General features: G+C 45.0%; 3 protein-coding genes across 3 annotated transcripts; all 3 read right to left on the reverse strand.

Annotated features, from left to right (window-relative positions):
• Positions 1–515: 515 nt before the first annotated feature.
• LOC121981692 (coatomer subunit beta-1-like) lies at positions 516–6684 on the reverse strand. Its single transcript, XM_042534344.1, has 4 exons — positions 4427–6684; positions 1610–2119; positions 1056–1141; positions 516–971 (listed from the first exon to the last, which is right to left on the reverse strand). Exons 1-4 carry the CDS (start codon positions 6473–6475, stop codon positions 764–766), a joined length of 2853 nt encoding a protein of 950 aa, XP_042390278.1. The 5' UTR covers positions 6476–6684; the 3' UTR covers positions 516–763.
• Positions 6685–6829: 145 nt separating this feature from the next.
• Positions 6830–7572, reverse strand: LOC121981693. The gene has a single exon (XM_042534345.1). It carries the CDS (start codon positions 7163–7165, stop codon positions 6950–6952), a length of 216 nt encoding a protein of 71 aa, XP_042390279.1. The 5' UTR covers positions 7166–7572; the 3' UTR covers positions 6830–6949.
• Positions 7573–19765: 12193 nt separating this feature from the next.
• LOC121981694 (protein SMAX1-LIKE 4-like) lies at positions 19766–23643 on the reverse strand. Its single transcript, XM_042534346.1, has 3 exons — positions 21882–23643; positions 21298–21490; positions 19766–21208 (listed from the first exon to the last, which is right to left on the reverse strand). Exons 1-3 carry the CDS (start codon positions 23207–23209, stop codon positions 19826–19828), a joined length of 2904 nt encoding a protein of 967 aa, XP_042390280.1. The 5' UTR covers positions 23210–23643; the 3' UTR covers positions 19766–19825.
• Positions 23644–27103: the final 3460 nt, after the last annotated feature.

Raw genomic sequence — 27103 nt, forward strand, 5'->3', positions numbered from 1 at the left:
ATAAATTTGAACCATATATGTTAAAATTCATTAATACTATTCATAAATAATTAAATCAAATTTATCAATAAAATTCTTATTAACATATTAAATAAATAAATAAATTTTTAAAATAAATAAATAAATTTATATTATCAAACTCGATCATCAACCAAACAAATAAATTTATATTATCAACATCAATCATTAACAAACAAGTTTAAAATATAAAAACTCAAACAATCAAGTAAATTTAAATTAAAAGTTCAATAATATTTAAACGAATCAAACTCAAAGTTATAAAAAAAAAAAAAATCATTTTAATAACTTGAATTATTTTAAATTCGACGCGACCTTATTCAATTACTTTATCAAACAAACTTAACTCAGCTCTTATACAACCCCAACTAGGGATGGTGGGTTTTGTCAGAAAACTATTCAGCTGGAAAGATTATGAATCTTGCCGCCAGTGGCAAGAGTTCAGACCTTGGGTTTTGAAACAGCAGCCAGTGGCCTGTGGCTTAGTTTCAACAGAGTAATGACAAACTTACAATTGCAATGTTTTATTAAATAGTAGATCTAGGGGCTTTCGATGGATCAAGCATAATAACAAATCTGTGTATACATTTTCACTACAAGCAGTGCCAAGAGAGAATGTTGCTCCTGCTGATACTACCACTGACAAGGAACATTGCAAGGAACAAGAAAACCTCTCGTAAAACCAACATAGCCACACAAGTACCCCTAGAAATGGGATCAAACATGAGAGGACTGGGTGCGCCCATTAGTTACTGCCGCCCTTCTGTTTGAGGGTGATTTTATCTCCCAGACTGAGGGCAATGCCTTGTGTCTTGCTTCGGATCCTGATGTAACCACTCAGCTTCCCGTCAGCCTGTTTCTCTAGGCTTATGTTGACCAAAGCATCCTCTCCAAAAACACTCTTTGCGTACAGGTTTGCGGCAAGGAACCCACACTCCCCGTCTAGAGCAGATCTGAAACAGAATAAAAATAATAATAAAAGATATGTTGCGTGTAGAGAATATCAGTAACAAATGGTTCGAGTTTGAGAACTTTACGGTGGTGTGAGGCACTTCATGTTGGTTGACTTGATAATGTGATTCAAAAACTCCTTTTCATCTTGTAATATTGTGTTCACTGCAACCTGTTGTAATTTACAATAATTTGTTCAAATCCCAACACAAGCAGAAAATAAAGAACTTGGCATGCACTATTAGACAGACCTGACCGACATATTCTGTGACCAAATTGTCAGATAATATAATCATGAAAAAAATACCTGATCAAATTTGAAGGTAATAAATAATTTTAGCCTCTTCTCATCAATAATAGAATTGAAAAACCTTGAGGCCTAAATTTCATTGAGTAAATAACTGAAAATTTCAGTATACAACATGCAACGAGCTATCAGCTATGTGATATAATTTAATGGTTGCGATTGTTCTCACAAAATGAGTAACAACAAATATGTCCCTACTCCCTAACAGTGAAATAAGATATAATCATTGAGAATATTAAATAAGAAAAAAAAATCTGTATCTTGAGAGTGTTAACAAATGCATTTAAAATTATAACAAATAGATCATCAACTAGAAGAGACAAGTAACAATACCTTGTTTTCCCACTCAAATTCTGCCCACATATTCTTGAATGTCACATCAGCACAGGTAGCAGGAGATATGTAGTCCATGATATCAATGTGGATGTCATTGAGGACCACAACAGTTCTCTCGTGCACATTTGAAGTCTCGTATACAATATTGCCAAATATTACTCCTGTTTCTGTGGAAGAGACTTTTATATTAGCTCTGATTTGCTTGCTTGACTCTGGAGCTAGAGTATAATTTTGAGGTCGGTCTACAAGCTTGAGGTCCCCCATAGTTGCTAATTCCAAACACAGGTTCTGAAGGGTTTCCTTTGTTCGATTAATCACAGTGACATCAAGGACAATATCATAATGATGAACCGTCACATAAGCCTCAGCATAGACAGGATCACTAAAACCAGTGAGTTGAAGGATTCTGTTCAACTTATTTGCATCATCTCCATCTTTCATAAATTCTCCAGTTGCACGTTTTAAGTCATCTTGAACCTCGTCTTCTAACTCGAGCTGACTCATGCCCTGTAAACATCAATCAGTATAACAAAAGACAAACTGCTGCTTTAGGCATCTCATGGTTCTAGCAACAAGGTAGAAATTAGAACATAGTAACCAATAAATGACTTCCAGTGTTCTTTTTTTGGGATAGAATAAATCTGAAATCTCCAGCAAAAAAGAAAATCCTCTAATACTTCAAGAGTGCAAGTAAAGAATCAGGAGATAAGTGACCAAAAGCAATTTACAAAGCAAGCTCACAGTTTCAACAATTTAAGCAAAGGATTTACTGAAAATGACTAATTTCTCAATTAAGATATGCCAAATGTTTGGCTGTGAATGATGATCACTGGACCAGAATTTTGTGGGTTCGCACGCTTGCTACATTTGAAAACTGTATAGCTAACAGATTGTGCAGATAAACAGAAAAATGCTAGCTGTTCTTATTTCTCAAATTAAGACAACTTTGACAAATATTAAGTTCTTCCAAGGAAACAAAGAAGAATTCATAAATGTAGGAAATATTGAGATCAAAACTTTTCAAATAATAATATTTTCAATTAAGTGACAGGCATTTTAGGTCCAATTCAAGATGAAAGACTCATTCAACATGCATCTACAATTCAATAAATTGGGAGTGACTTAAAGTTCATACTTTCTCATGTAACTGCAATGTCCAAAAATCACTTAATCAATGACCAAAACCGTTGAAACATAAACACAAACTCATACTTTCTCATGTGGCAAAAAGGCGATAACTCATACTTTCTCATGGAACAATAAGCCAATGTCAATTAATCAATCATGTACGCTTGGACTGTCAGCATATACGAACATATATGCTAATAAAATAATAAAAGAAATTTCAAATTTTCACATGGTCAAAGACAACTAAATGAAACAACACTAATAAGAAGTTATGATCATAATCTTTGCTAACAACCTTTGCATGCCAACCTCCAATCAAAAGGCCATCCTAAATGCAGCAACCAACCAGACAAATGAAAAAGTGAGTGTCATGCACATACTAAAGTGTACTTTGGATATTAGTAATAAATGAATGAAACTCAGGGATGTTCAAGTACACAGTTCAAGGAACTTATCAATCGTACCAAGCCTGTGTAAACTTGTATATTGAAATTCTTATCGAGGTCAACTGGAGACATTGTTGTACCTAAAATTTAGTTAAAATAATTATCTAATAAATGAAAATTTATTATTTTTTCATTGTTGATATTTTCAAAATAATTTCAAAATTATAGAATTTGCAAGATAAGTATTATATAATGTATATTTTTGATGTATTTGAATTAAATATTAAAAAAATCATAATTGAACTTCAGACAAACTACATCTCTAATAATTTCACAAGCTTTATTCATGAACACTAAAAGGTTCAGCTCACTAGTGTTGAAGCTTGTTTGTGTAGCTTGTTTTAATATATCGAACAACATAAATAAGATGTTATCAAACCAAGTATCAAGCTTGTTCATAATCATCTTGTTCAGCAAAATGAAAAGAACTTCTATAATCTTGTCTGGTCATTGATTGTTTCTTAGGCTAATAGAAAAATTCCTTAGAACTCAGTTTATTTGTAATAAATTATGGAAAAGTAACAAAGATAGATGAGAATACTAGGATGGATATGTGTATTAGTGAAAAAGGTAGCATAAGAACTACTATTACTATGAGTAAGTAGGTGTAAGCTCCATTAGATGATAAGAGAAAATAGATTAAGATAAGATAGACACATGCAAAGCTAACCAATTATTTCTATGACAAGACAAGATGAATCAATTATACTTAAAAATGTTATGGGAAGAGGAGGATAATAATGATATGAATAAAAACTAGCAATACAATTAAAATTCATTTAAGAGATTTGACAAGTATGAGGAAAATGGCCTTGTATATAATTCAATGGAGGGATACGATTGATGTAGTTGGTTCCAAATAGTTGAGACTATTGCTACTTGATGATGGTAACGAGAAGCATGGTGATTCTTTTATTATCTCATTTGTTTTCTTTGAATATTTGGATAAGAATAACAAGAGGAAGATTCAATTCACAAAAATGAAAATATAAACACTTCCTTGATTCATGGGCTTGGTTAAAGCTTAAAATTTTACAAGTTTATAAGAAACAAGAGGAAAATTCAATTCACAAAAATGAAAATATAAACACTTCATTGATTCATGGGCTTGGTTAAAGCTTAAATTTTACAAGTTTATAAGAAATCTTGAATATGGAATGCAAACAAATGAAGAAATATATATGATCTTTTGTTGTCAATTGAGCAAGTTAATCAAGACAAATAAAGTTGAAGTGATTACCTTGCGACTCTTCAAATGATAGAAATCAATAAGATCATCAGGCTGGGCATAGGAAATTTGGGCCTTAGCTTTAATCTCCTCAATTTCTCGAAATTGCTTCTCTGCAAGCATTGCTGCAAAACTCTGGCGACATGACTGCAACCATATTTTTCTCACATCATCACCAGTGTTGCAGAGCAATCTTATGCACAACACAATCCTGTCATAAGAATCATTATCAATTGGGTGTGGAAGAAATGATGATTTTCCTAACTGCAACATAGAAGTCATGATTAGCAATGCATCGGTGCATGCTCTATTTGCTTCAGTCTTTGATGGTTGGACCTCCTCCAATCTCAAAACCAGCTTCGTCAAAGTAGAAGCAACAACTGCTCCTACAAAAAAGTCGCCGGACAGGATCAACGCCCTAAGATTTCCAGGCGAAGCCAAAGATCCAGGAAGAACTGTTGGAGCAGAGAAAGCAGTTTCAGAGGCAGCACTTTGTGTTGCATATGTGCCATCTGCAAGCACTACAGGCCGCTTAGAAGAGACAGTAACAGAAGAAACTTGCTGCAGTTTCTTTGAAGCATCAGCCGTCTCCCCTTCCTCAGTGGCAGTGTAGAAGGGAATGTCTCCAAGGCACTGCTTAATTGTCACAATTCCACTCTCCACCTCCGACAGTGAAAGACAGTACTCACCAATGATCCAAAGAGCACACGAACAGACCCTTGCAGCACGAATCTGATAAAACGTGTCAAGCAACCTAGTGATTACTGAAACCCTGAGCTTAGGATTTGTCTCAATTATTTCTCTCACAAAGAGGACGACATCGATAGCAGAAGCCACATTAGAATCACCAAGGAAATCCATCAACAAATGAACGACTGTACTAGCAACCTGAGGGAACTTGATTGCGCACGAATGGATGGCCTGCACTAGCATCTGCCGGTACTCCCCATTCTTCTCGAGTTCAGTGCTCTGAGTCTTGACAACCTCTTTCTTGAGCGTGAGAACCACCTCGTCGATGTTCCTTGAGGTGATCAGCTCGAGAGCAATGTCCAAAGTCTTGCGCTTGATGTCAAGATTTGGACTTGACAGTGCACGGAGCACATCCATGATCATCTCCACCATGATTTCCTTGTGTGACGTCTTGAGCTCGTTGAGACGCTCAAGCACAATGAGTTTCACATTGTTGTCACTCTGCGATTGGAGGAGCTGGCAGTAGGTATTGGCAGCAGCACGGATAGCTGTGGGGGCCGATGACAAGGATACAAGGGTGCAGGCACACTCGTAGACTACTGCTTCAGAGGGGCAACTGAGGAGGGAGATGATGATCTTAATATACTTACCCTTCTCTCCTGAGTTAGAACGGCAGACCTTGCGGATGAGATCCAGTGCAGCCATCTGGAGGAGGTCACCCCAGTTGGCCACGTGGTCAGCTTGGGACAAGAGGTAAGCAACCGCTGGAAGCTGGGCACACGAGGCAAGCATAAGGAAAGCATTTCGTCGGGCAGAGAGGTCCTGCTCGGACGACAGGACCTTTTCGACCAGTACAGGTGCATCGGGGAGCAGTTGCTCCCCAGTCGGTAGGCGGTAGATGGCAGCGATGGCGAGGATGGCATGGCGGCGGATGAAGGGGTGGCGATGCTCGAGGTTGGTAAGGACAGAGGGGATGAGCGGCTCCAGGATCTCAGGCTCAGACAGGCGGCAGAGGAAACGGAGCGTGACGCCGCGGATGTATTCGTTCGGGTGCTGCAGATTGTTGCGGAGATTCTGACAGATGAGGATCATCTCCGGAAGCACGCGGCCACGGGCGTCCGTCTTGTCGATAATCTCCAAGTAGAGGAGCAACAGTTTCTGCACGGTGTGGTCCTCGGAGGGTAGGACATAGCGGACGATGGTGATGAATAGCTGGGGAAGGGATTCACCGTTGAGCAGTAGCATGATAGCCTTCTTGAGGGCGTCGATCTTGGCCTCCACGTCGTTGCCCTCGAGAGCCTCCTTGATCTCGTTCGCCATAGCCGGAGATCCCTTGTCGAAGTGGATCAGCATCGAACACGACTTCTCCATCTTCGCACTGAGACCTACTTCGACAGGTAATTCCCTCAAAAACCCTAGATCTGTGTTCGAACAAGGGCGTCGGAACGGAGGATAACGGAACCAGGCAGTAAAATAGCGAGATCCGCCGATCGTACGGCTTGTGCACGAAATTCCTCGTGGCCTCCGGTGGAGATCTGAATCGCCGGCGATGGAACGAAGCTCGAAGGGAGCGAGAGGCGAAGCGGAAGACGTGGGATTTGGATCTAACGATTGCCCCTACGTTTATTATCTACCCAACAAGGAATGGGCTCTGGGCTGGATCATATTTTGGGCTTGGTCTTGGGCCTGAGCCTGTTTGCAAGGGAGCGTACGGATCTTTCACTATTTGTTTCAACCGGAAAAGCACGTCCACGGCGCTTTCTTCCTTACTATTATTTTGCAGTATTTGCTAGTTAAATTACATGATCAACAGGGGACTTTGATTACAGTGCACATAACGACTGGTTAAGGACGGTAGGCGACCAAGCGGCGAGCGCAGAGGGGGCTGGCGCAGTGGAAGCGGCGCTTGGTGTGGAAGTAGACGGGTAGGAAGCAGAGCCTCCACGCGCTCTCGACGTCGGTGGCGACGACGGCGCCGCCGCAGAAGGGGCAGCTCCCCGGCGCTTGGTAGCTCCCCAACACCCTCTCCTCCTCCTCGTCGCACACGAACACCAAGCACATCGACCCCGTGGGTCATCCGAGATGATATGGGGCGGGAGTTGCTGCAATGAGGTCACCGGGTCGAAATTCAGTGGCAGCGGAGGAATAAATCCCCTATCCCTGTATCCCACCCGGTCCGTCCCATACTAGCTCGGGTGCTGCGATTTACCTCCCTCACGATGGCCGTGGGTCCGGTCGGTGGGGGCCCTGGGGGCGAGGACTTCACTTTTTGCTGCAACGAACACCAAGCACATCTCCTCCTCCTCTCCCTCTTCCGCTTCTTTTACTGCGTCGAACTCACGCAGGCTCAAAATATCAACGAGAAGAAGGTTCGAGTCCTACCGCACAAGAAACCGTGGGCCGTTCTCTCGGGTTCAAATTGGGCCGGGTTGGGCTGTTCAAAGATCCATACTCTTTATCGTCATAAATGTCACATCATGTTTTAATTTTTAGAGCGCGTTTGGTTCAAGTCATCATGCATAATTTTGGTTATGTGATTACCTGGTAATCAGGTAACCAAGGTTATGGGGAATAAAACATAACCAATATTGTTTGGTTCAACCTAGGTAATGCAACAAAAATTTGTTTGTTTGAAGGTTTTAATGAATACCCTAGTTTGATATTTTATCGTATTACCCTCAGTTACAAAACCAACTATACATAATAATAATAATATTATTATTATTATTATTATTATTATTTATTTTTTAATATTTTTTTATTTTTCTTTTTCCTGTATATTTTTTTGCTTTTTATGTGTTTTTTTATTTTTTAATATTTTTATATTTTTTATATTATTTATATTTATATTTTTTTACATTTTTAAATTATAATTTTAATTTATTTATTTTATTTTTAAATTTTTTTAAAAATTTTAAATTTTTAAAAAAAATTATTTTTTTTTTAAATAAATTTTTTAAAATTTTAAATTTTTTTAAAATTTTAAATTTTTTTAAAATTTTTATTTATTTTTAAAAATTTTTATTTTTAAATTTTTTTATTTTTTAAAATTATTTATTTTAAAAAAAATAAATTTTGAAATTTTAATTTTTTTAAAACATTTTTTTATTTTTTTACTTTTTTAATATTTTTTTATATTTTTTCTCTTTTTTTTCATGTTTTTTCTTATCGGAGGGTATTTTTGGTAAAAAAAATTCGTTAACCCCGGAATCAAGAAAAACTTTAGTTTTATGAGGTTTTCCGATTCCGGGCTGCATGACCCTTTTGCTGACGTGTCGGGCATGAAACATTACTCGGGAATCATCGAATACCTAAACCAAACAAGGTGATCCGGTGGTAAGAATCCGGAACCCCATAACGAGGGGTCAACACCACGGGGAGGTCAAAGGGCCCAGTGGCCCGCCGGAGAAGGACGAGCCGACCGGATTTAGAAGAAAGGGACATCTGGTAGTAAAAGGCACCCTGGTAGGGACCAGGGTTCCGACGCTCAATGAAACAGTACATAATGACCGAGCGGAGGGACGGGCCGCCCGGCCGACGCAGGGAATTAAGGTCGTCTGGATGACGTTATTCGCCTGGTTGGCCGGACGGACGTCCCTGCCGGGCGGTGGGTAAAGGAAGGGAACACCCTCTGACAGCCGTCAAGTCTTATGGCTACGCCATACTCCTAGTCTGGTAACGGGGTGTCCTGTTGTCCCATCGAAGACATGCTCGGACTGTAGCAGTATGGTGTCAGGTAAGCTCTCTGCCAAGTACATACCGAGGTATGGGTTGCTGACACGTCTGCACCTCGGTGAACGTGCATTAGTTCTTTCCTCGCTCTATATATAGAGCCTCTTACTTCGCCGCAGGTACGCGAAAAAACATCTCTGGAGCCACCTTTTGCATTATTTGCTTGCCTGACTTGAGCGTCGGAGGGTCGACGCCGGGAACCCTTCCCGGCCCGACTTCTGTGCAGGTTCGCCGGAGATTCGTGCGACCAGATGGAGGCCTACGTCCTCGACTAGGAGCGCGCCACGTGCCCAGCGTCCTTTGGTTCGGTGATTCGGACAGGATCAATTTGGCGCCGTCTGTGGGAACGCTCCTGCGTCCGATCGAAAACAATGGACGAGGTTGGACGACAACACGTGGTGACGCTTTCGAACGAGGAACTCGACGCTCTGATCGAGACAAGGGCCGCTAAGCTCGTGGAGCAAAAACAGAAAGCCGCATCCGAGCGGCCGGAGCAGCAAGCAACATCAGCATCTGGTGGTCGAGCGCCACCGCCACCGCCGCATTTCATCGGGCTCTGTTCCGCACCAAGCCTTACCAACTCACGGAGATAAGGGTCATCTTGAGGAAATGCCTCGGCGAGGGCGGAAGGAAAGCCCCGGCGGACGCGTCGCCAGCGGATCAATCGCCAATTTTGAGGCCATTCTACGAGATCCTCTGCCTAAGCACTACGCCCGACGATCGGCGAGTATAATGGGACAACCGACCCGGATGATCACTGGGTAAGTTTGATAACACGGCAACCCTCCATCAATACGGATGGAGTAAAGTGCAGTTTTCTCACCACTCTCTGGGATCGGCTCAGCGGTGGTTCCGGAGGCTGCCGGACGGATCCATCACAAGCTTCAATTCCTTACGGCCTTCCTCCACCACTTTGCAGGCAGTCGGCGTTATCAAAAAATCTGTTCGCCATCAAGCAAGAGGCCCGGGAATCGCTTCGAGCTTACATCCAGCGATTCAACCAAGTGGCGATGGACATTCCAACGGCCACTTCGGAAACCATGATGAATGCCTTCACACAAGGCCTAGTGGATGGAGATTTCTTCCGATCGCTCATCCGAAAGCCGCCCCGGGATTACGATCACATGCTACATCGGGCTAACGAGTACATTAACGTGGAAGAAGCACAGGCGGCCAGGAAAAAAGAAACTCCCGCCGAGCGGCCTCCTCCAGCCGAGCGGAAACAGCACGCCGCTCATCAGCCGCCTAGAGGACCAAGGGCTGAAGCAATCCGATCTTCCCATGTCCGGTCCCATGTGCAGGAGGTAGCCGCCGCCCGGCCCAAAACAAAGAAGAGGTGGACCCCGATATTCTGCTCCTTCCACCGGACGGATATGCACAACACAAGGGATTGTCGAAGTCTTCCCTTCGTGGCTCATCCTGTGCCGCGGAGTGCTGGACGGCGATCTCCCTCAGTCGATCGGCGACAGAGAATTCAGGAAGCCGATCGGACGCGAGTTGATAGGCCCCGGCAACAGACTCCCGATCGGCATCGCTCTCCCAGGCGAGAGAATCGCCGAGCGTCCAGAGAACGGTCCCGACCATCCGCTCGGGAAGAGGAAAATAAAAGCAACATTTCCCGAGGCGAGATCAATGTCATCGCTGGCGGGCTAACCGGAGGAGACTCTAATCGAGCTAGAAAGGCGAGCGTTCGGCAGCTCCAAATCCATGCCGTCGGTTGCAGCAGAGAGCGAGCGAGCGGACCTGAAATCAGTTTCGGGCCCGGGGACTTGGAAGGAGTTGAAGTGCCTCACGACGACGCTCTGCTCATCAATGCGGTAATAGCCAACTACACTATTCACCGCGTATTTGTTGACACAGGGAGCTCAGTCAACATCATATTCAAGAGGGCGTTCGATCAGCTGCAAATTGATCGAGCCGAGCTGCTACCTATGACGACTCCGCTCTACGGGTTCACGGGTAACGAAGTTCAGCCGGTCGGCCAGATCCGGCTGGCTACCTCGCTGGGAGAAGAGCCGCTCAGGAGCACGAGAACAACAAACTTCGTGGTGGTTGACTCTCCCTCGTCCTACAACGTCATTTTAGGACGACCGGCACTCAGCGAATTCCGGGCGGTCGTCTCAACTTTTCATCAGAAGATCAAATTCCCCGTGGAGGACCATGTGGGAGAAGTACGAGGAGACCAGCTAGCAGCTCGGCGATGTTACATCGAGATAGTCCGAGCAGAGGCCAATTCTGCTCCGAAAACGCCCCGGATCGAGGTAAACGCCATCACCGAAAGGCCACCCACTTTAATTTATGAGGAAAAAGAAGAAGTACAGATTCATCCAACCCGATCGGAGGCCACAACCTTTATTGCGTCTGATCTGGAGGAGAAGCAGAAAGAGGAGCTGATCCAGTGCCTCAGGAGAAATCATGATGTCTTCGTCTGGTCGACACATGAGTTGCCCGGAATTTCGCCAAGCATAGCTCAGCATGAGTTGCATGTCCGACCGGATGCTCGGCCGGTAAAACAAAGAAAAAGAGATTTCAACGCCGAGCAGAACGCCATCATCCGGACGGAGGTGGAGAAACTTCTGGAAGCCGGCCATATACGTGAGGTGCAGTTCCCGAGCTGGCTTGCAAATGTAGTATTAGTCTCCAAGCCGGGCAACAAATGGAGGGTGTGCATAGATTTCCGGGATCTTAACAAAGCTTGCCCGAAGGATTTTTATCCTCTGCCCCGGATAGATCAGCGGGTGGACTCCACGGTCGGTTGTGAATTAATCTGTATGCTAGACGCCTACCAGGGCTATCACCAAGTACCGCTCGCCCGTGAAGATCAAGAAAAAGTCAGCTTCGTGACGGCCGACGGCACTTATTGCTATAATGTGATGCCGTTCGGATTGAAGAATGCTGGAGCCACATATCAGCGCTTGATGAATAAGGTATTCAGAGAGCAGATCGGGCGGAACCTAGAAGTTTATGTGGACGACATTCTAATTAAGTCTGTCCGAGCGGTCGACCTCTTCAAGGACATGGAAGAAACCTTCCGAACGCTGCGTAAGTATGGAGTCAAGCTGAATCCTCAGAAGTGCCTGTTCGGAGCGAAAGGAGGACGCTTCTTGGGATACATAGTGACCGAGCGGGACATCGAAGTCAATCCCAGCAAGGTGAAAGCTCTGCAAGATATGCCGCCTCCCAGAAATACAAGGGAAGTTCAGCGATTGACCGGTCGGATAACTGCTCTGTCTAGATTCATCTCTAAAACCGCCGACCGGAGCCTTCCTTTCTTCAAAATCTTGCGCAAAGCCACAAAGTTTCACTGGGATGAAGAATGCGATCGGGCGTTCGAAGACTTGAAGGCATATCTGAACTCTCTTCCGGTGTTGGCCAAACCAACGGCGGGTGAGCCGCTTTATATGTATTTGTCTTCAACCGAGCATGCGGTCGGCTCAGCATTAGTAAGGTCGAGCGGAGAAGAGCCTGTGTATTTCCTCAGTCACATTCTAAAAGATGCTGAATCTCGCTACATTGGGCTCGAGAAACTAGCATTCGCTCTGGTCCTCACCGCTCGGCGCCTTCGTCCATACTTCCTGGCGCACACGATCATTGTCAAAACCAATAGCCCGCTCGGACGAGTGCTACTAAATCCAGAGGCATCCGGACGGCTCATCAAATGGACGACGGAGCTGAGTGAATTTGACATCCAGTATCAGCCCAGATCGGCGATCAAAGCTCAATCCTTGGCCGATTTCGTGACTGAGGTGCAAAGGCAGGAGTCGGAAGCTATGTGAAGAATATATGTGGATGGATCATCTACTCGGCTCGGAAGCGGAGTCGGAATATTGCTGCTCTCTCCTCAAGAAGAAAAGATGCACTTATCCGTCCGGCTAGATTACAAAGCTACCAACAATGAGGCAGAGTATGAGGCCCTCATAGCTGGCTTGCAGGCTGCCAGGCATGTGGGAGCCGGTCGGGTAACTATTCACTCGGATTCGCAGTTGGCCGCTCAGTAGCTCTCTGGCACCTTCGAAATCAATAGCGCTCGGCTTAAACTCTACGCTGAAGCCTTCGAGAAGCTCAAAGCTGATTTTAGAGAAGTTATTATCCAGAAGATACCCAGAGCGGAAAATCAAGCAGCCGATGAGTTAGCCAAACTTGCGAGCTCAATAACGTCGGTCGACATACAGCAACCCATCGAAAAAGTACTGTTGGTAGCGCATGTCGACCGGATGAAAGGTCTCACATTTCCTAGCGATTGGCGGACACCCATCATAGAATTCCTCCGTTCGGGCGTCACACCATCCGATGAATATGCAGCCCGGCTCCTCAGAAGGAGAGCCGGTCGGTTTACACTCATCGGAGATCAACTTTACAAGAAAGCTTTCTCGCGCCCGTTGCTGAAATGCGTAAGCTCGGAGGACTCAGCTTACATCCTCCAGGAAGTACATCAAGGATCATGCGGGGGGCATCCGGGCGGGCGCTCGTTGGCCAAGAAGATCCTCTTGGCCCGATACTTTTGGCCAACTCTACAAACAGATGCCGCTCGGACAGTATCTACCTGCCTTTCATGCCAGAAGTATCACAACTTCTCCCACCGACCGGCCGAAGAAATGAAGGCGTCAAGCGTTTCATGCCCGTTCGACCAATGGGGAATGGATATTGTCGGTCCATTTCCGATGGCGGCCGGACAGAGGAAATTTTTACTAGTGGCGGTCGACTATTTCTCCAAGTGGGTGGAGGCCAAGCCGCTGGCAAAGATCACTGAACAAATGGTTAAAAAATTCATCTGGCAACACATCATTTGTCGGTTCGGCATCCCTCGCCGACTAGTGTCCGACAACGGGCGGCAGTTCACAGGGAAGATGTTAGAGGATTGGTGCAAAAGCTACGGCATTGAGCAACATTTCACGTCCGTGGCCTATCCTCAGAGCAACGGTCAATCGGGAAATTCTCAGATTCTTATGCGCTCGGCTCGACCATTTGGGAGGAAGTTGGCGGATGAAGTCGGGCGTCTTGTGGGCCATCCGAACGACGCCAAAAGAAGGGACAGGAGTCACACCGTTCCATTTGGTATATGGCGGCGAGGCAGTCATTCCGGTTGAAGTCGGCGTTGAGTCCGCCCAGATCCAGAGCTACGATGATGACAACGCCGAACGGAGGAACATGGAGCTGGATTTGGTAGAAGAGGAGAGGGCAAAGGCGTCCGTTCGGCTGATGGCATACCGGCAGCGGATGAAGCAGAACTACAACCGACGAGTAATCCCCAGATCATTTCAGGTCGGCGATCTCGTTTGGAAGAAAGTCAAACCAGTCGGCGACGTTGGCAAGCTTGAAGCCCCTTGGGCAGGTCCCTTCAAGGTTGTTGAGAAGCTCCGTTCGGGAGCCTATTATTTGGAGGATGAAGACGGACGGCAGCTGGAGCGACCGTGGAGTGCAAATCACCTCCAGCCTTATCGGGCTGGATGAAAGGTGCACGAATGTAATTTATTCAGGTGTATATGCTAGTTGCCTATGTACTTGTGATGCAGGAAGCAAAGAGATGGAAACACATTGAGCATTCTCCGCCGAAAGGATTACTGCGTAAGACCCCTTGCCGTTCGGCAGGGGCATATAAATTATCCGGGCCAAGCGCTCAGAGAGCGAAGGCCCCCGAGCCGATCGGCCGGGAGGGGTATATATTTAAACTCGTAAGCGAATGACCCGTGCTGTTCGGCCGGGCATAAATATTGTTCGAGCGCGGGATATGATACAAGGTCGCTCGGCCTGGTAAGGAGTTAGCCTCGGAAGCCGACGAGCCCCGTCGTTAAAAATCGAGAGCCGCGCCGACCGGAATACCGTCGAGCACCGGCGTTAAATATCGAGAGACAGGGCGTCTATAAGCGTCCGGCGGAACGACGAGCCCGTCGTTAAAATCGAGCCGCGCCGACCGGCTATAAATAACCGCGCCGTCGAGCACCGTTAAATATCGAGACGAGGCGTCTATAAACGTCCGAGCGGAAAGCCGACGAGCCCCGTCGTTAAAAATCGAGAGCCGCGCCAACCGGCTATAAATAACCGCGTCGTCGAGCACCGACGTTAAATATCGAGAGACGAGCCGGCGTCTATAAACGTCCGAGCGGAAAGCCGACGAGCCCCGTCGTTAAAAATCGAGAGCCGCGCCGACCGGCTATAAATAACCGCGCCGTCGAGCACCGACGTTAAATATCGAGAGACGAGCCGGCGTCTATAAACGTCCGAGCGGAAAGCCGACGAGCCCCGTCGTTAAAAATCGAGAGCCGCGCCGACCGGCTATAAATAACCGCGCCGTCGGGCACCGACGATAAATATCAAGAGACGAGCCGGCGGCCGAGCGGCTCTCATCCAGCGAGGCAAACAAGTTTGCGCGCTGAGCGGCTGATCAGGCGCGTAATGAGACATTAAAGATAATTCGCTTGTCTGGCATAGTGAGGTGCCGAGCGGAATGGTTATAAAGAATACTTAGTAAGTTCTTGCCACAATAAAAGGTGAAAGGAACATAAGATCATCTATTACGCAAGCCAAAAAAGTCATTACAGAGATAGTCTGGGCCGAACGGCGGGAATACAAAAAAGTTTATAAAAACACTCCTCACACATCAAAATCAAAAAGAGCGTCGGGGATGGTGTCCATCACGCTCGCTAGATCCTCAGGGGGGATGGTCAGCTCGGCAGGCAGGTGACCTTTGGTCTTTAGATATCCCGCCGCCGCCTTGATCGCATCCTCGAACGTGAGGGATATCTTGTCGGTAAACTTCTCTCCGAAGCCCTCCGAGCAAAGGAACGCTTTCCTCACTTCGTCAAAGCGGGCCGACTCCCCCTCTTGGTATTCCTTGAGCGCGGCGTGGGCGGCATCGCTGGCGGCTTGGAGCTCTGCCAAATCTCCGTCGAATCTTTGGAGATCCGCCGAGCGGCCCTTCTTCTCGGTGGCCAGCAGGGCGTCCAAGTCTTTTATGCGTTATTCCAACCCCCTGATCTCCACCTTCATACGGTCCATATCATTGATGGCCTGTTGCTTCCGAGTGGTCGCCATTTTGATCTCCTTCTCTCGTTGCTTGATCATCGCTTCAAGCCGAACGACTTTGCTCGCCAAATCGTTAGCCCTTTTCCGTTCGGCATCAAGCGATTTTTTGGCCTTCTCCAGAGCGGCAGTCGACTGCCCGTTACCCCCCGCGGTTTTTTGTTTTTTCAACTCGTCCTCCAGCTCGGCCAATCGATCGCTAATAGCGATCTGCTCCACCCAGTTCTACCAACAAATGTCCACAGGTTAAAAACATAATTCGAATATGCAAACAAAGAAAAGGAGAGCATACCCCGGTGGCCTGTTGAAGGTTGCTATCGCCGAGCTGCCCGGGAGTCATCTTGGCTATGCGACGCCGAGCATCTATCCAAGCTTGGGCAAGAGGGTCCGTCAGAGTAATCTGCTGCTCGGGGACCATTGGCCGATCAGCAGCAGCCATGTACGCCTCTGAGGGGAGGCGCAGAATGGTCTTTATCAAATTCTGGCCGCTCGGCTCACTCTGAGAAGCAGCGGCCTTATCGGACGGCCCACCGGCAGAAGAGGAGGGAAGCTCACCCATACGCCTGATACGACGCAAAGTTCTGGAAGGGCTGGACGACAGCACCTCAGAGCTGGCCCTCGGAGAACCCTGAGGGGTTGGGGTACTCTCGAGGGAAACCGTCCCGGACAGCACCGATGCGCCCGCGCTCCGCTCGGGCTGTGGCTCATCAAGTTTAGAGGCATGGGCAGATTCTGGTCGTCGGCGCTTCCGAGTGCGTAGCGGCACATCATCGGCCGAACGGCCCTCTACCTCGGCCTCGGTAGGAGGTTCCAGGTCGACCGCGGCCTCATTGTGAGAGGCAGGGACATCTGAGGCTTCGGGGACAATTGGTGCCCCCTCACCTTCTCCGCCGGCCGGATCAGATGGAGCAAGGCCCCGCTCGGCGGCCTCCTTGTTCGTCACCTCCTCAATCTGAGCGGCCTTCAGTTTGAGCTTCTCGGTAGCTCTGGCACGCCACATGACTTCAGCTGCAGAAGCAAAAAATAAATCAGTTAGAACAAAACAAATGGGAAGATAAGGAAACTTACTCATGCTGCAGGGCAGATCAGCTGGGATAGAAGACAAGCCGAATATATGCATTACTCCCGGAAGGAGCATCTCGTCAATATGATAGCGCTGACCGACTAGCCGTTCGGCTGCATGGAGATAGTCGGCGTCGCCTCTAAACTTGCCGAGCTCCGGTTGCGAGGGCATAGCCGTCTGCCACTTGGTGCGGAAAGTCGGCCGCTCGGGAAAACGTATATAGAAAAAATGCTCCTTCCAATGTTTGTTGGAGCTCGGCATATGATCAAAAAGCACGAAGCCTATCCTAGACTGGAAAACAAAGGTACCCCACTCGGCTTGCTTGGGATAGTAGAAGTAGTGGAATATTTTTGGGTCCAAGGGGATGTTGTTCAGCTTGAACAAAACTATCACTCCGCCCAGCAGCCTAATAGAGTTGGGAACTACCTGGCCGAGCGGAATGCGGAAATAGTTGCAGACTTCTAAGAAAAATTTGTGGGGTGGAAAACGCAGTCCGGCCAGAAATTGGTCTCGGAAGAAAAGCACTGTGCCGGACGGCGGTTCATGAGGCCGATCGGCCGGTGTGGCTAACACTATTTGGTGGTCGGTCGGCAGGTCATAAGTCCGGACGAGACGCAATGCGTCTTCCTCATCAAAACGGCTCTCCATGGTCGTGTACCATAGACCTGGAGCGCCGCCGGTCGACTGTGAAGTGCTAGTCATGGTCAAGGGACGAGAATATAGGATTCCGAGGGAAGGGGCGAGCAAAGAATGGAGAAAAGCCGATTGAAGGAAACGGGTAACAAAAAGAAGAAAACGCTGGGAACAAGAAAAAAGGCCTTACAAACAAAGAAGATGATCGACGAAGGGCTGAGGTTTGCCGAAGAGTTGAGGGGCGAGGTCGCCGGAAGAGAAAACGAGCAGAGAAGTGCCGGAGGAGAATGAAGCAGCGAGGCGGCGGCGGAAGCGGAGCCGCGAGCTTTATATTGCCGCCCGGAAGCAACCTCCACCGTCCGATCCAGGTCGTTGATAACGAGGTCATCATCCAGCCGTTCATTTCAAACGGCGGTCGTCCCATCGGAAGTGACGCCACCGCCATGCGCTGACAAGCGCACGATCGCCACGCGTCAGCGAGATACTGGCCGCATTTAATGAGCTCCCCTTACCGTGCGCAGTGCACGTGATAAACAGTGGGGGGAGCATTGGACATGGATTCCGAGAGAAGCACAAGGCACGGACAAGATACTGCCGAACGGATGAGCATCCTTATGCCTGGCCGAGCGGACTAATGCAAGGATCATTGCTCAGTCAGATCGGCAGTTCAGTCAGTCGGACTTCGCCTCCTTCGACTAGACTCGAGGGGGAGGCAAGTGATCCGGTGGTAAGAATCCGGAACCCCATAACGAGGGGTCAACACCACGGGGAGGTCAAAGGGCCCAGTGGCCCGCCGGAGAAGGACGAGCCGACCGGATTTAGAAGAAAGGGGCATCTGGTAGTAAAAGGCACCCTGGTAGGGACCAGGGTTCGGGTTCCGACGCTCAATGAAACAGTACATAATGACCGAGCGGAGGGACGGGCCGTCCGGCCGACGCAGGGAATTAAGGCCGTCCGGATGACGTTATTCGCCTGGTCAGCCGGACGGACGTCCCGGCCGGGCGGTGGGTAAAGGAAGAGAACACCCTCTGACAGCCGTCAAGTCTTATGGCTACGCCATACTCCTAGTCTGGCAACGGGGTGTCCTGTTGTCCCATCGAAGACATGCTCGGACTGTAGCAGTATGGTGTCAGGTAAGCTCTCTGACAAGTACATACCGAGGTATGGGTTGCTGACATGTCTGCACCTCGGTGAACGTGCATTAGTTCTCTCCTCGCTCTATATATAGAGTCTCTTACTTCGCCGCAGGTACGCGAAAAAATATCTCTGGAGCCACCTTTTGCATTATTTGCTTGCCTGACTTGAGCGTCGGAGGGTCGACGCCGGGAACCCTTCCCGGCCCCACTTCTGTGCAGGTTCGCCGGAGATTCGTGCGACCAGACGGAGGCCTACGTCCTCGACTAGGAGCGCACCACGTGCCCAGCGTCCTTTGGTTCGGTGATTCGGACAGGATCATAAGGTTTTTGCTGATAACCTTGGATGGATAACCAAGGTTATCAAGAATAACCCTGAATCAAACGTACCCTTAGGTAAACCGCCACTCTTTCTTTTCGCGTCATATCGCTTAATAAATAAATTTACATTTTTTTTAAGAAAAGGTGAAACCATCGGATTCAGTCCACTGAATCAAAAGCAAAATTTGCAGCTAATTTGAATGATGAATCGTTTTCTCGGTCAAAAAGTTTGTGCTTTCCGCTGGATAAAGGACTAAGGATCAAGTATGGATAAAGAAGAATAAAGAAGAGCGTATGGGTTCTTTATGATAGTGTGTCTGTTTTCTTTTTAATTTGAAATTCAATTGATGCCATCAATCTAACCCGTTATCATTTTTATTTTTATTTTGTCTAGATTTTGCCTGATTAATGTTGAAGATAGGCAATTTTCTCTCCTCATTCCCGTTGAAATTCAAACGCTAGTCCTCTTCTCTTCTGATGTAGGACCTTCTACATGAATCTAACAACAAAAGTGATCCAAAGCTAAGATTCATCATTTTTTTTTTTTTGCATGCTGAACAAAGTTTGAGTGCTTCATTCCCATGATAATCTTTTTTAAGATGGGAATTAATGGATCAGTAATGATTGTTTGATCAGTGGTCTCTTCATCAGTGACCAACATGATTGCTTCATAGTATTCAACTCATTGCTTTGCGCCCAAGAGAAGCACTATCAAATGCACACATAAAGTAAGATTTGGATGCGGTAATATGACATTTGTTGATCAAAGTGGAAAATTTTGCCAAAAGAAAATGTTACAAGATGCTCAGTTTTAAAAGATTACTTACACCCACATTTTATCCTATTTGGTAGTTCGGAAGCCATGAAACCAAATGCTTCGATGTCGGTCTCTTTGCCTTCCAAACTCAGCCTCAAGCTCCCGCCCTCTTGCACAGTTTGTAAGCTGACTTGGAACACCTCTCTCACCCACTTAGCAAAGAAGCTCTCGAGGAAGAAGGCTGAGGCCTGCATTAGCTCCTCCGTGACTCCTTGGTCGACAAAGAGTTGGCCTTTTCTGTCCTTGCCGTGCTGCACTTCCTTGAATGCTCGATCGAGCTTTGTGAGAAGATTGAACTTGAATTCCTGGTGCTGACCAGTCCCCGCATTTAAAGTGAGCTGAACAGTGGATTTCAGCAACTCTTGTGGGAGATGGAAGCTAATGCACTCGGTCTCCTGTGTTAGATCACTAGGAACAGCATGGACCTCCTCAATGTCATAATATGGTTCGAAGTTAAGATCAAAAACTTGCTCCTCTTTTCGCAGCCTCTTTGATCTGCTCCCGAGATCATTTTCTATCTTCCTTTTCGCATCACCGAATGATGATGCATCATCAGCACAAAGCTTCATCATCACTACACTTTTGATGTTATTGGCATTCTTAAACTTGGTCACTTGGGAAGTGGTCAGAATGAAAATTACATTAGTTATACTAGCTTCCTCATCACCTTGCGTGGCCTTCAAAGATCCTTTCAAGGAATCTGTGAATGATTTGACAAAATTATCACTCATTCGATCCATATCCTCTACCAAGATTATGCATTTTTGGGCCTTTCTTATGGCATCCATGATGGTTTCACAGCATGAATCATTTTGCTTAATATGTATCAACCTATCCGTTGAGCCAAAGATGGACCTAGCCATGACCAATGCTAGCCTTCTCTTGGCAATATGATCACTACCTTGTATCAGCAGGCTCACGACCTTCTTAACACCACTAATGCAGTCATGCAAGGCTTCCATGATCAAAGGAATGTTGTTTGATTGCCAAGGGATTTCCTCTTGCAATTGGTGTTGCAGATTTGTTGGGTCTGCCATCGGTAGCCTTGTCTGGTCCTTCGATGTTGCTGAATCTGAGAACAGAGGGCTGGATAGAGCAACCGTGATCTTATTCTGCTGATTAGTTGACATTGTAAGAGAATTGAAGCTTGCCTCAGATGAGTTCATTGTTGGGCTTCTCTTGTTAAGCTTGTAAATAGGGGTAGAGATAGATACTGAATGTGGTTTGACGAAGTCTTTGCTAGGCCACCAAGTATGGGACAAAGACCTGGTGTAGCTCTTGTGGGTGACACTTTGATTGAAGAATGGAGAGCACAAATGGGAATTCTTACTATGGAGGCTTTCACATAACTTGTTCCATTTCCTCCTCAATTCTTGCAAGGCTTCCTGAAAGAAACAGAATCAACAAAGATGTTAATCACAGAAAAATATGCTTTTGAAGAAAAGGAAAGAATGTTGCTTTGGTGCTAATTCACCTTGTGGTTTCCCTCAGAGTTGACTTGCAGCCAGCATGGGGTCTCTGACCTGAAAACTGATGCTTCTTTTTCTAGGTTAAGTTTGCACTCATCACAGCAAATGAGGTTCTCTTCTTCCTTTGAGCTTAAAATCCTTGACTCAAGCAGTTCAATTGGGAACTGACCAAAATTTGACAGCCTTGTGTCAATGCCACTGCAAACATGGAAAAGGAGGAGCTGCTTTAATTCCATCTAGTTCTTCTGTTACAATCAGATCATGAAATGGAAATGCATTTAAAAATTGCATGATGCAGCAACAAATTAACTGAAATGTTAACATGATATATGCTTTGGTAAATTTTAGATAAAGCATGCAAGCAAGTATTATTTTGGATTTCTGAAAGTGATGTGTCATGTAAGGGCATGGCAAAGCAAAGCAAAGTTTTGTATTTTGTCTTCCACAAAAGCAAACTAAGGTGGTCCTATTATCATATCACTGAAACTTCTTCCTCTCAAACTTGGAACCACAACATGAACAAAGATTGAAACCAGGAGACAAGGATCCATGCTGAAGGACACTAGGATTTCAATCAATGATATCTCACCTGGAAGCTTGGAGGCCCAAGCCAAGCCAACCTGAGGGAACCACAACAGCTTGGAGGGCCCATAGGGTGTCAAGAGATGGCTGCCTTATTTGGCATTTCCGGTATGTGCTGTAGCTTGCAGTGGCCAATAGCCACACCCTGTTCTCAGTGCTGCTATTGAACTCAGAGAGGAGCTTGCCCATCTTTGCAATCATATGTTCCACAGGATTGAAGCTTAATTCACCCCCATCTCTTGCTTCCTCATCCACTGCCCACCTCAAGTCACCAGCGTAGATGATGATTCCATTTCTATGTGATGCTAGAGAATTGATGGTTCTTCTGAGATCTGATACCTTTGCATCCACATCATCCTCGTGCATGAGCCTGAGGTGGGAACAGGAGAACTGTAAATTTATGAAACTGGCATGCCTGAGTTCAGCTGGGATCTCACTCCTCCCCAGCCTCCTCATCAGCTCAGCCACAAGGCCTTCCAACAAAGAGCCAGAGTCACCCACCACCAGAGTGTTGGTCCTCCTCCCCTGCTGCCTAAGCATCACTTCGATGACCACCCTCAGGTCCTCACTCAACGATGGCTTGAAGTCACGGTTGATGAAATCCTTGGCGGTGTCTAGCAGAAATAGTGAGGATTGGCTCAAGGCAGAGGCCTCTTCCTCGAGATGGCTCTTGACGCATCTGCTGGAGAAGCCAGCCTCCTTCATCACCCTACTCACACTGGGGTCATCAAGAATAGAGAGCATTAACTGCTCCATTCCTACCTTGATGGTCAAAACAGGCTGCTGCAGCTGCTGCTGTTGCTGCTGCTGCTGCTCGAGCTCAATGCAGCCTCGTCTCTGGTTGGCCTGAGCCCTCTTGATGGCTGCAATGAGAGAGTTGGAGAGGGAGGAAGGGGAAGGTAAGAGGGTGCCGGAGGAAGGAGAGGTGGCGGTGGGAAGCCTGTTGAGTGCCACATTAAAGCAGAGCTCAAGAGCTCTGCAGTGGAGTGGGTGGTGGAAAGCAGGACGGTGAGGCTGGGACTTGAGGCAAGCTCTCCTGAGGAGGTTAGAGGAGGCAGAAGACGAGCTGATGAGGGTGGCAGCAACATGGAGGGGTGTGACCTGGGCATGGCCTCTCCTCGTGGCCAGGTCGAGGGAATGCTTTAGAACTGAGGCAACCTCGGCAGTGAGGGCCTGGTGAACTGCGCACACTCCAGTCCTCATAAACACCAGCTCCTGTTGCTCCTCAATGGGTCGTCGAGTGGAGTTGTATTGAGATGGTGGAGAGTTTGCGTTAGAACAAGGAGTTGTGATTGTAGGAGAAGTGTAGTGGTGACCGAGCTTTATACAGAGCATGAGGAGCTCTCATTGTGCTTCTTATTAAACCATCTCTTTCTCTTTCTCTTTTCTCTTTCTCAGCCTTTTTTTATTTCTGTTGTGGTTGCTGCAATAATGTTGTGATGCTTTTCTACATCCACTTCAGGGATTACTCGCTTTCACTTTCTGCACCTTCATTTGGCATAATCCGTCCCTTTTTGTGCTTGCTTATGATCCTGCAAGAATATTGTCAACATTCTTTTCTATTAATTTTGCATGATCCAATAAAATGTAGAAGAAGAGCTACCACACAGGTCTGCCCTACAAAAACGTGAGACAAATGCAGTGCATGGCATGAACTATCTCACAGAATGTTGATGCAGTCTGCTTGTGTACGGACAAGCTCTCAAAGCATCAATCAAAGGCAAAGAGCAGGATGAGGTAGAAGAACAAAGGAAAGAGAAAGGCGGAAAAGGTTGAAAATTTTGAAACTTTATGCTGAGTTAAAGACATGGACATTTGTGTACTGGTGTCTCCTATTCTCTCGCTTTGGAGCAGCCACTGGACTGTTTTCTCCCTGTCTCGTAATAACGATAATGGTAGAGAGACAGTTCTTCCCCCCAAGCACAAAAAAAAGGTCATGGCTGCTCCACTTACGTCACTTTGGTTTATGCATAAAATGATGTTGCATTCAAACTCCAGAACATGTTAATTTAATATGGAACAGATTATTTATTTTTTTATATACTTAAATAAAATATAACTATAAATTCATAAACCTTGACGAGCCAAGTGAATGTTGGTAAACAAGTTTATTTATTTTATATATTTTAAAATATCAAATGAATATAAATAAATTCTTATTTGGTTAAAAGTATTACCTTCATCTCCAAGTGTGAAACCAAAGGCGAGGGTTTGAAGAATGAGAACTGATGTGTTGATGAGCTTGTGAACTTCATGGTGTTGCTGTGCACTCTTTTCCCACTCATTCTTGTGATCGAAAGGAAGCTTTTTGACCAAAGTCTTTTGAGTTTTATTGGTAGCTGTGAAAGATGAGCTCTCTCAGTCACTCTGCCTTCTGTTTATTCTCCCAATTCATATTTGATGGTCTATCGCTTCAGATCCAGGGTCCCATCTCTTGCAGAAATAGTGAAATAAACAAAATTCCTTCTCTTTTACAGTTTTCCTTCATGCGAGCATGGTAAAAGGTAAAAGGCTGCCAAACTATTTAAAATCCATTAAAAAATTACATTTTAATCAGTCATTTTAATCAGTCTCTTTCAGCTATTAAGTTGAAGAGTGAAATAGGCGAAAGAAAGAAAAAACACCTTTAAGAAATAATGAATTTATTAAAGCTTTTGACTAACAAGGAATTATCACAGGTAAAGATAACCAATAGATGGAAATGGGTGAAAATGAAATTGGAATTAGATTAAACTTCATTTGTTAAAGTTAAGAGATGAAGACAAATTTATTGAAAATGGTAATTATTGCCACATGATTTGCTCTAGCATTTTATTATTAGCACAATTTTTTTATTAAAAAATAAAAGTTTTGTTTAGCTAATCAAATTCAATGAGAATGTTTAGGAGGAAAGTGCCTCGAATAATTTGTTCATGGAGTCTGAAGATCATGAGCTCAAATAATTTGCTATGATGAAGTCCAAGATTCAATCCTTCATAAAACATTACAGGTAACAGAATACTACTACAACCATGGGAAAAAAAAAATTAAAAAGCAATAGTCATGCTCACTCCCGTATATTTTTATATCATCTTAAATTATTCTACCAGATCATAATTATTTAATGGGATGATGTTTGAGAGAATCAAACTGTAGTTGAGGAAGAGAGCGAAAAATATTCTTTCAGAAAAAGAAAAGTGAAAAGAAGAGAACCCACTCACAGTGACACCAACACTTGCTTCCTCCAGAATAGACCCATCGCATCGCTACATGCTCCAGCAATAGCAAAACCCAGTATTTTGCCTGCTCAAATCCAACACTCTATCTCAGCATTCAATTACAATTCTAGATCCTTGCCATATGTAGAAAAAACAAAAAAACAAATAAATATATTAAAAAGTTGTTTATACATTTTGATAAAGCAGTCAAAGTTCAGCTAGAAATTGAGATGTATATGCATTAAAATGATTACGTTTACTATATGTGCTCTTCTTTTTATAGGAGAAAAGATACCTTTTATTGGATGATGGCCATTGGAAGTTATTTCATTTATAAAACCAACCTGTAGAAGTTGGATATCTCATGATCATACCTATAGAAATAAGATCATGGGGAGGTATCCGATCCAAGTAAAATATTATTATAATAGAGTACAGATGTAGTAACTAATTATCATGGTTACATTAGATCTTTGGTGCACGGGTTGCCTTTGAAGCACCCTCCTACTTAAAACTTGCTAATGTAAGGTAAAAGGTGTTGAGAATGGAGTAGGCAAATTCGAATATGATAACTAAGAGCTTGAGTTAAGACTCTAAGCAAGAAAGAGTTAGAAAGAATAAAATGATATACTTTTGATATGTGCAACGCGATACTTACTATCAGATGCATTTAATAATTAGCTCGATCTCAACCCATATGCTTGAAATAACTTAACATGATTTGAATAGTCTCGGCGAATCTCAACCACAACCATAGTCCAGGGGTTAACATGTAACTCCAAAATTCTTGCTATAGTCAAGATTGAAGTTTGAAGAATGATAAGCTTGTTGAAAAAGTATGCTCACTCTGATCCAACTTGATCATTGCTCCTTATTCTGAGGAGGCCTAAAAAAAAAATTTGAACTATTGATGGCTTGAAATTTGTGCTTTAGTTGACAGACATAAAGAAGATTCATCTTTCCAAACAAGCAGAGAAAGATTTCAATTTGGCCTCCTAAGTGTATGTGTTGTATCTATTTGTAGTTTAAAAAAATGTGAGGAGTCAAAAATTGCTTAGATTTGATGAAACCCAACTGACTCTTAGAGTCGATGAAGTCCAACATTGATCATGTGCTTTTGCATTGATCTCTGCCATAGGATATAGACAGAAGAAAAGAAACCAAATTTATTACTTCCTTTTGGAGACTTTAAAAGAAAGAACTATCTGGATATTTAGTGTAACAGAAAGAGCTGCAATACCTATCCAAGTACTCAGATGTTAAAGAAGAAGTCACATTCTAATTAAATGGTGTCTAATGATTAGCTGTAAAAATAATTTTGTTCCAAGTTTGGGCGTCAGTGGAGTTTCAATGCCTCAATGCAATAATGAAATAATTCCTGCAAAATAGCATAAAATCAGAGTTGTCATGGCAGAGGCAGACATAAATCAAATAAAAAACAAAGTGACTCTATTCATGTCCTTTGTATTGGTCATCTGCAGTATGGTGGAGAAACCAAGGAGAATGAGTGACAGAAATAAAAATTTCGTTTTTTTTTCCCTTTCATTTTCTTCTTCCTAGATTTGTATATGGCAGCGTCATTTTCAAAAGAACACGCAAAAGGAAGAACGAGAAGGGGAATGAGAGAGGAAAGGGATGGCAACAGTACCTACAAGACAATGTGGGATGACAGATGGATACCGTAGGAAATAAGTGCGGTGAGCGTTGTAGGCAATGCAGCAAAACGCCAAAGGGTGAAACCCAAGACCCTAAAATTCTCCTATCAAAGGACAGGACAGGCATGCAAAACTATGCCTCTATTATCCTTCTCTGTTTTCAAAGCTTTCTCAAATTGGATTCTGTCAGAACAAAGGTCTACCGTCATGGATGGTATGCTCTTTGTTCCACTGGTTCAAGAGTGTATATCATTGTCTTTTGCATGTCATAACTTCTTTGCCCTCAAAAAATTATCTATCTTTTGTTTTGCCTCAAAGTCATATCGGGACAAAAGATCTCATCAATATCTACCCATGTGTTTCACTAATAATCAAAA

This window comes from Zingiber officinale, chromosome 5A (genome assembly GCF_018446385.1).
Source record: "Zingiber officinale cultivar Zhangliang chromosome 5A, Zo_v1.1, whole genome shotgun sequence".
Classification (NCBI taxonomy): domain Eukaryota; kingdom Viridiplantae; phylum Streptophyta; class Magnoliopsida; order Zingiberales; family Zingiberaceae; genus Zingiber; species Zingiber officinale.

Excerpts from the sequence above, each read along its gene's own strand:
- LOC121981692 (XM_042534344.1), bottom strand. The coding sequence starts at position 6,475 with ATGGAGAAGTCGTGTTCGATGCTGATCCACTTCGACAAGGGATCTCCG. Across the intron at positions 1,142-1,609 it reads AATTTGAGTGGGAAAACAAG|GTTGCAGTGAACACAATATT; the intron begins GTATTGTTACTT and ends AAATTACAACAG. Across the intron at positions 972-1,055 it reads ATGAAGTGCCTCACACCACC|ATCTGCTCTAGACGGGGAGT; the intron begins GTAAAGTTCTCA and ends ATTCTGTTTCAG.
- LOC121981693 (XM_042534345.1), bottom strand. The coding sequence starts at position 7,165 with ATGTGCTTGGTGTTCGTGTGCGACGAGGAGGAGGAGAGGGTGTTGGGG.
- LOC121981694 (XM_042534346.1), bottom strand. The coding sequence starts at position 23,209 with ATGCTCTGTATAAAGCTCGGTCACCACTACACTTCTCCTACAATCACA. Across the intron at positions 21,491-21,881 it reads TTGGGCCTCCAAGCTTCCAG|TGGCATTGACACAAGGCTGT; the intron begins GTGAGATATCAT and ends CCATGTTTGCAG. Across the intron at positions 21,209-21,297 it reads ACTCTGAGGGAAACCACAAG|GAAGCCTTGCAAGAATTGAG; the intron begins GTGAATTAGCAC and ends TGTTTCTTTCAG.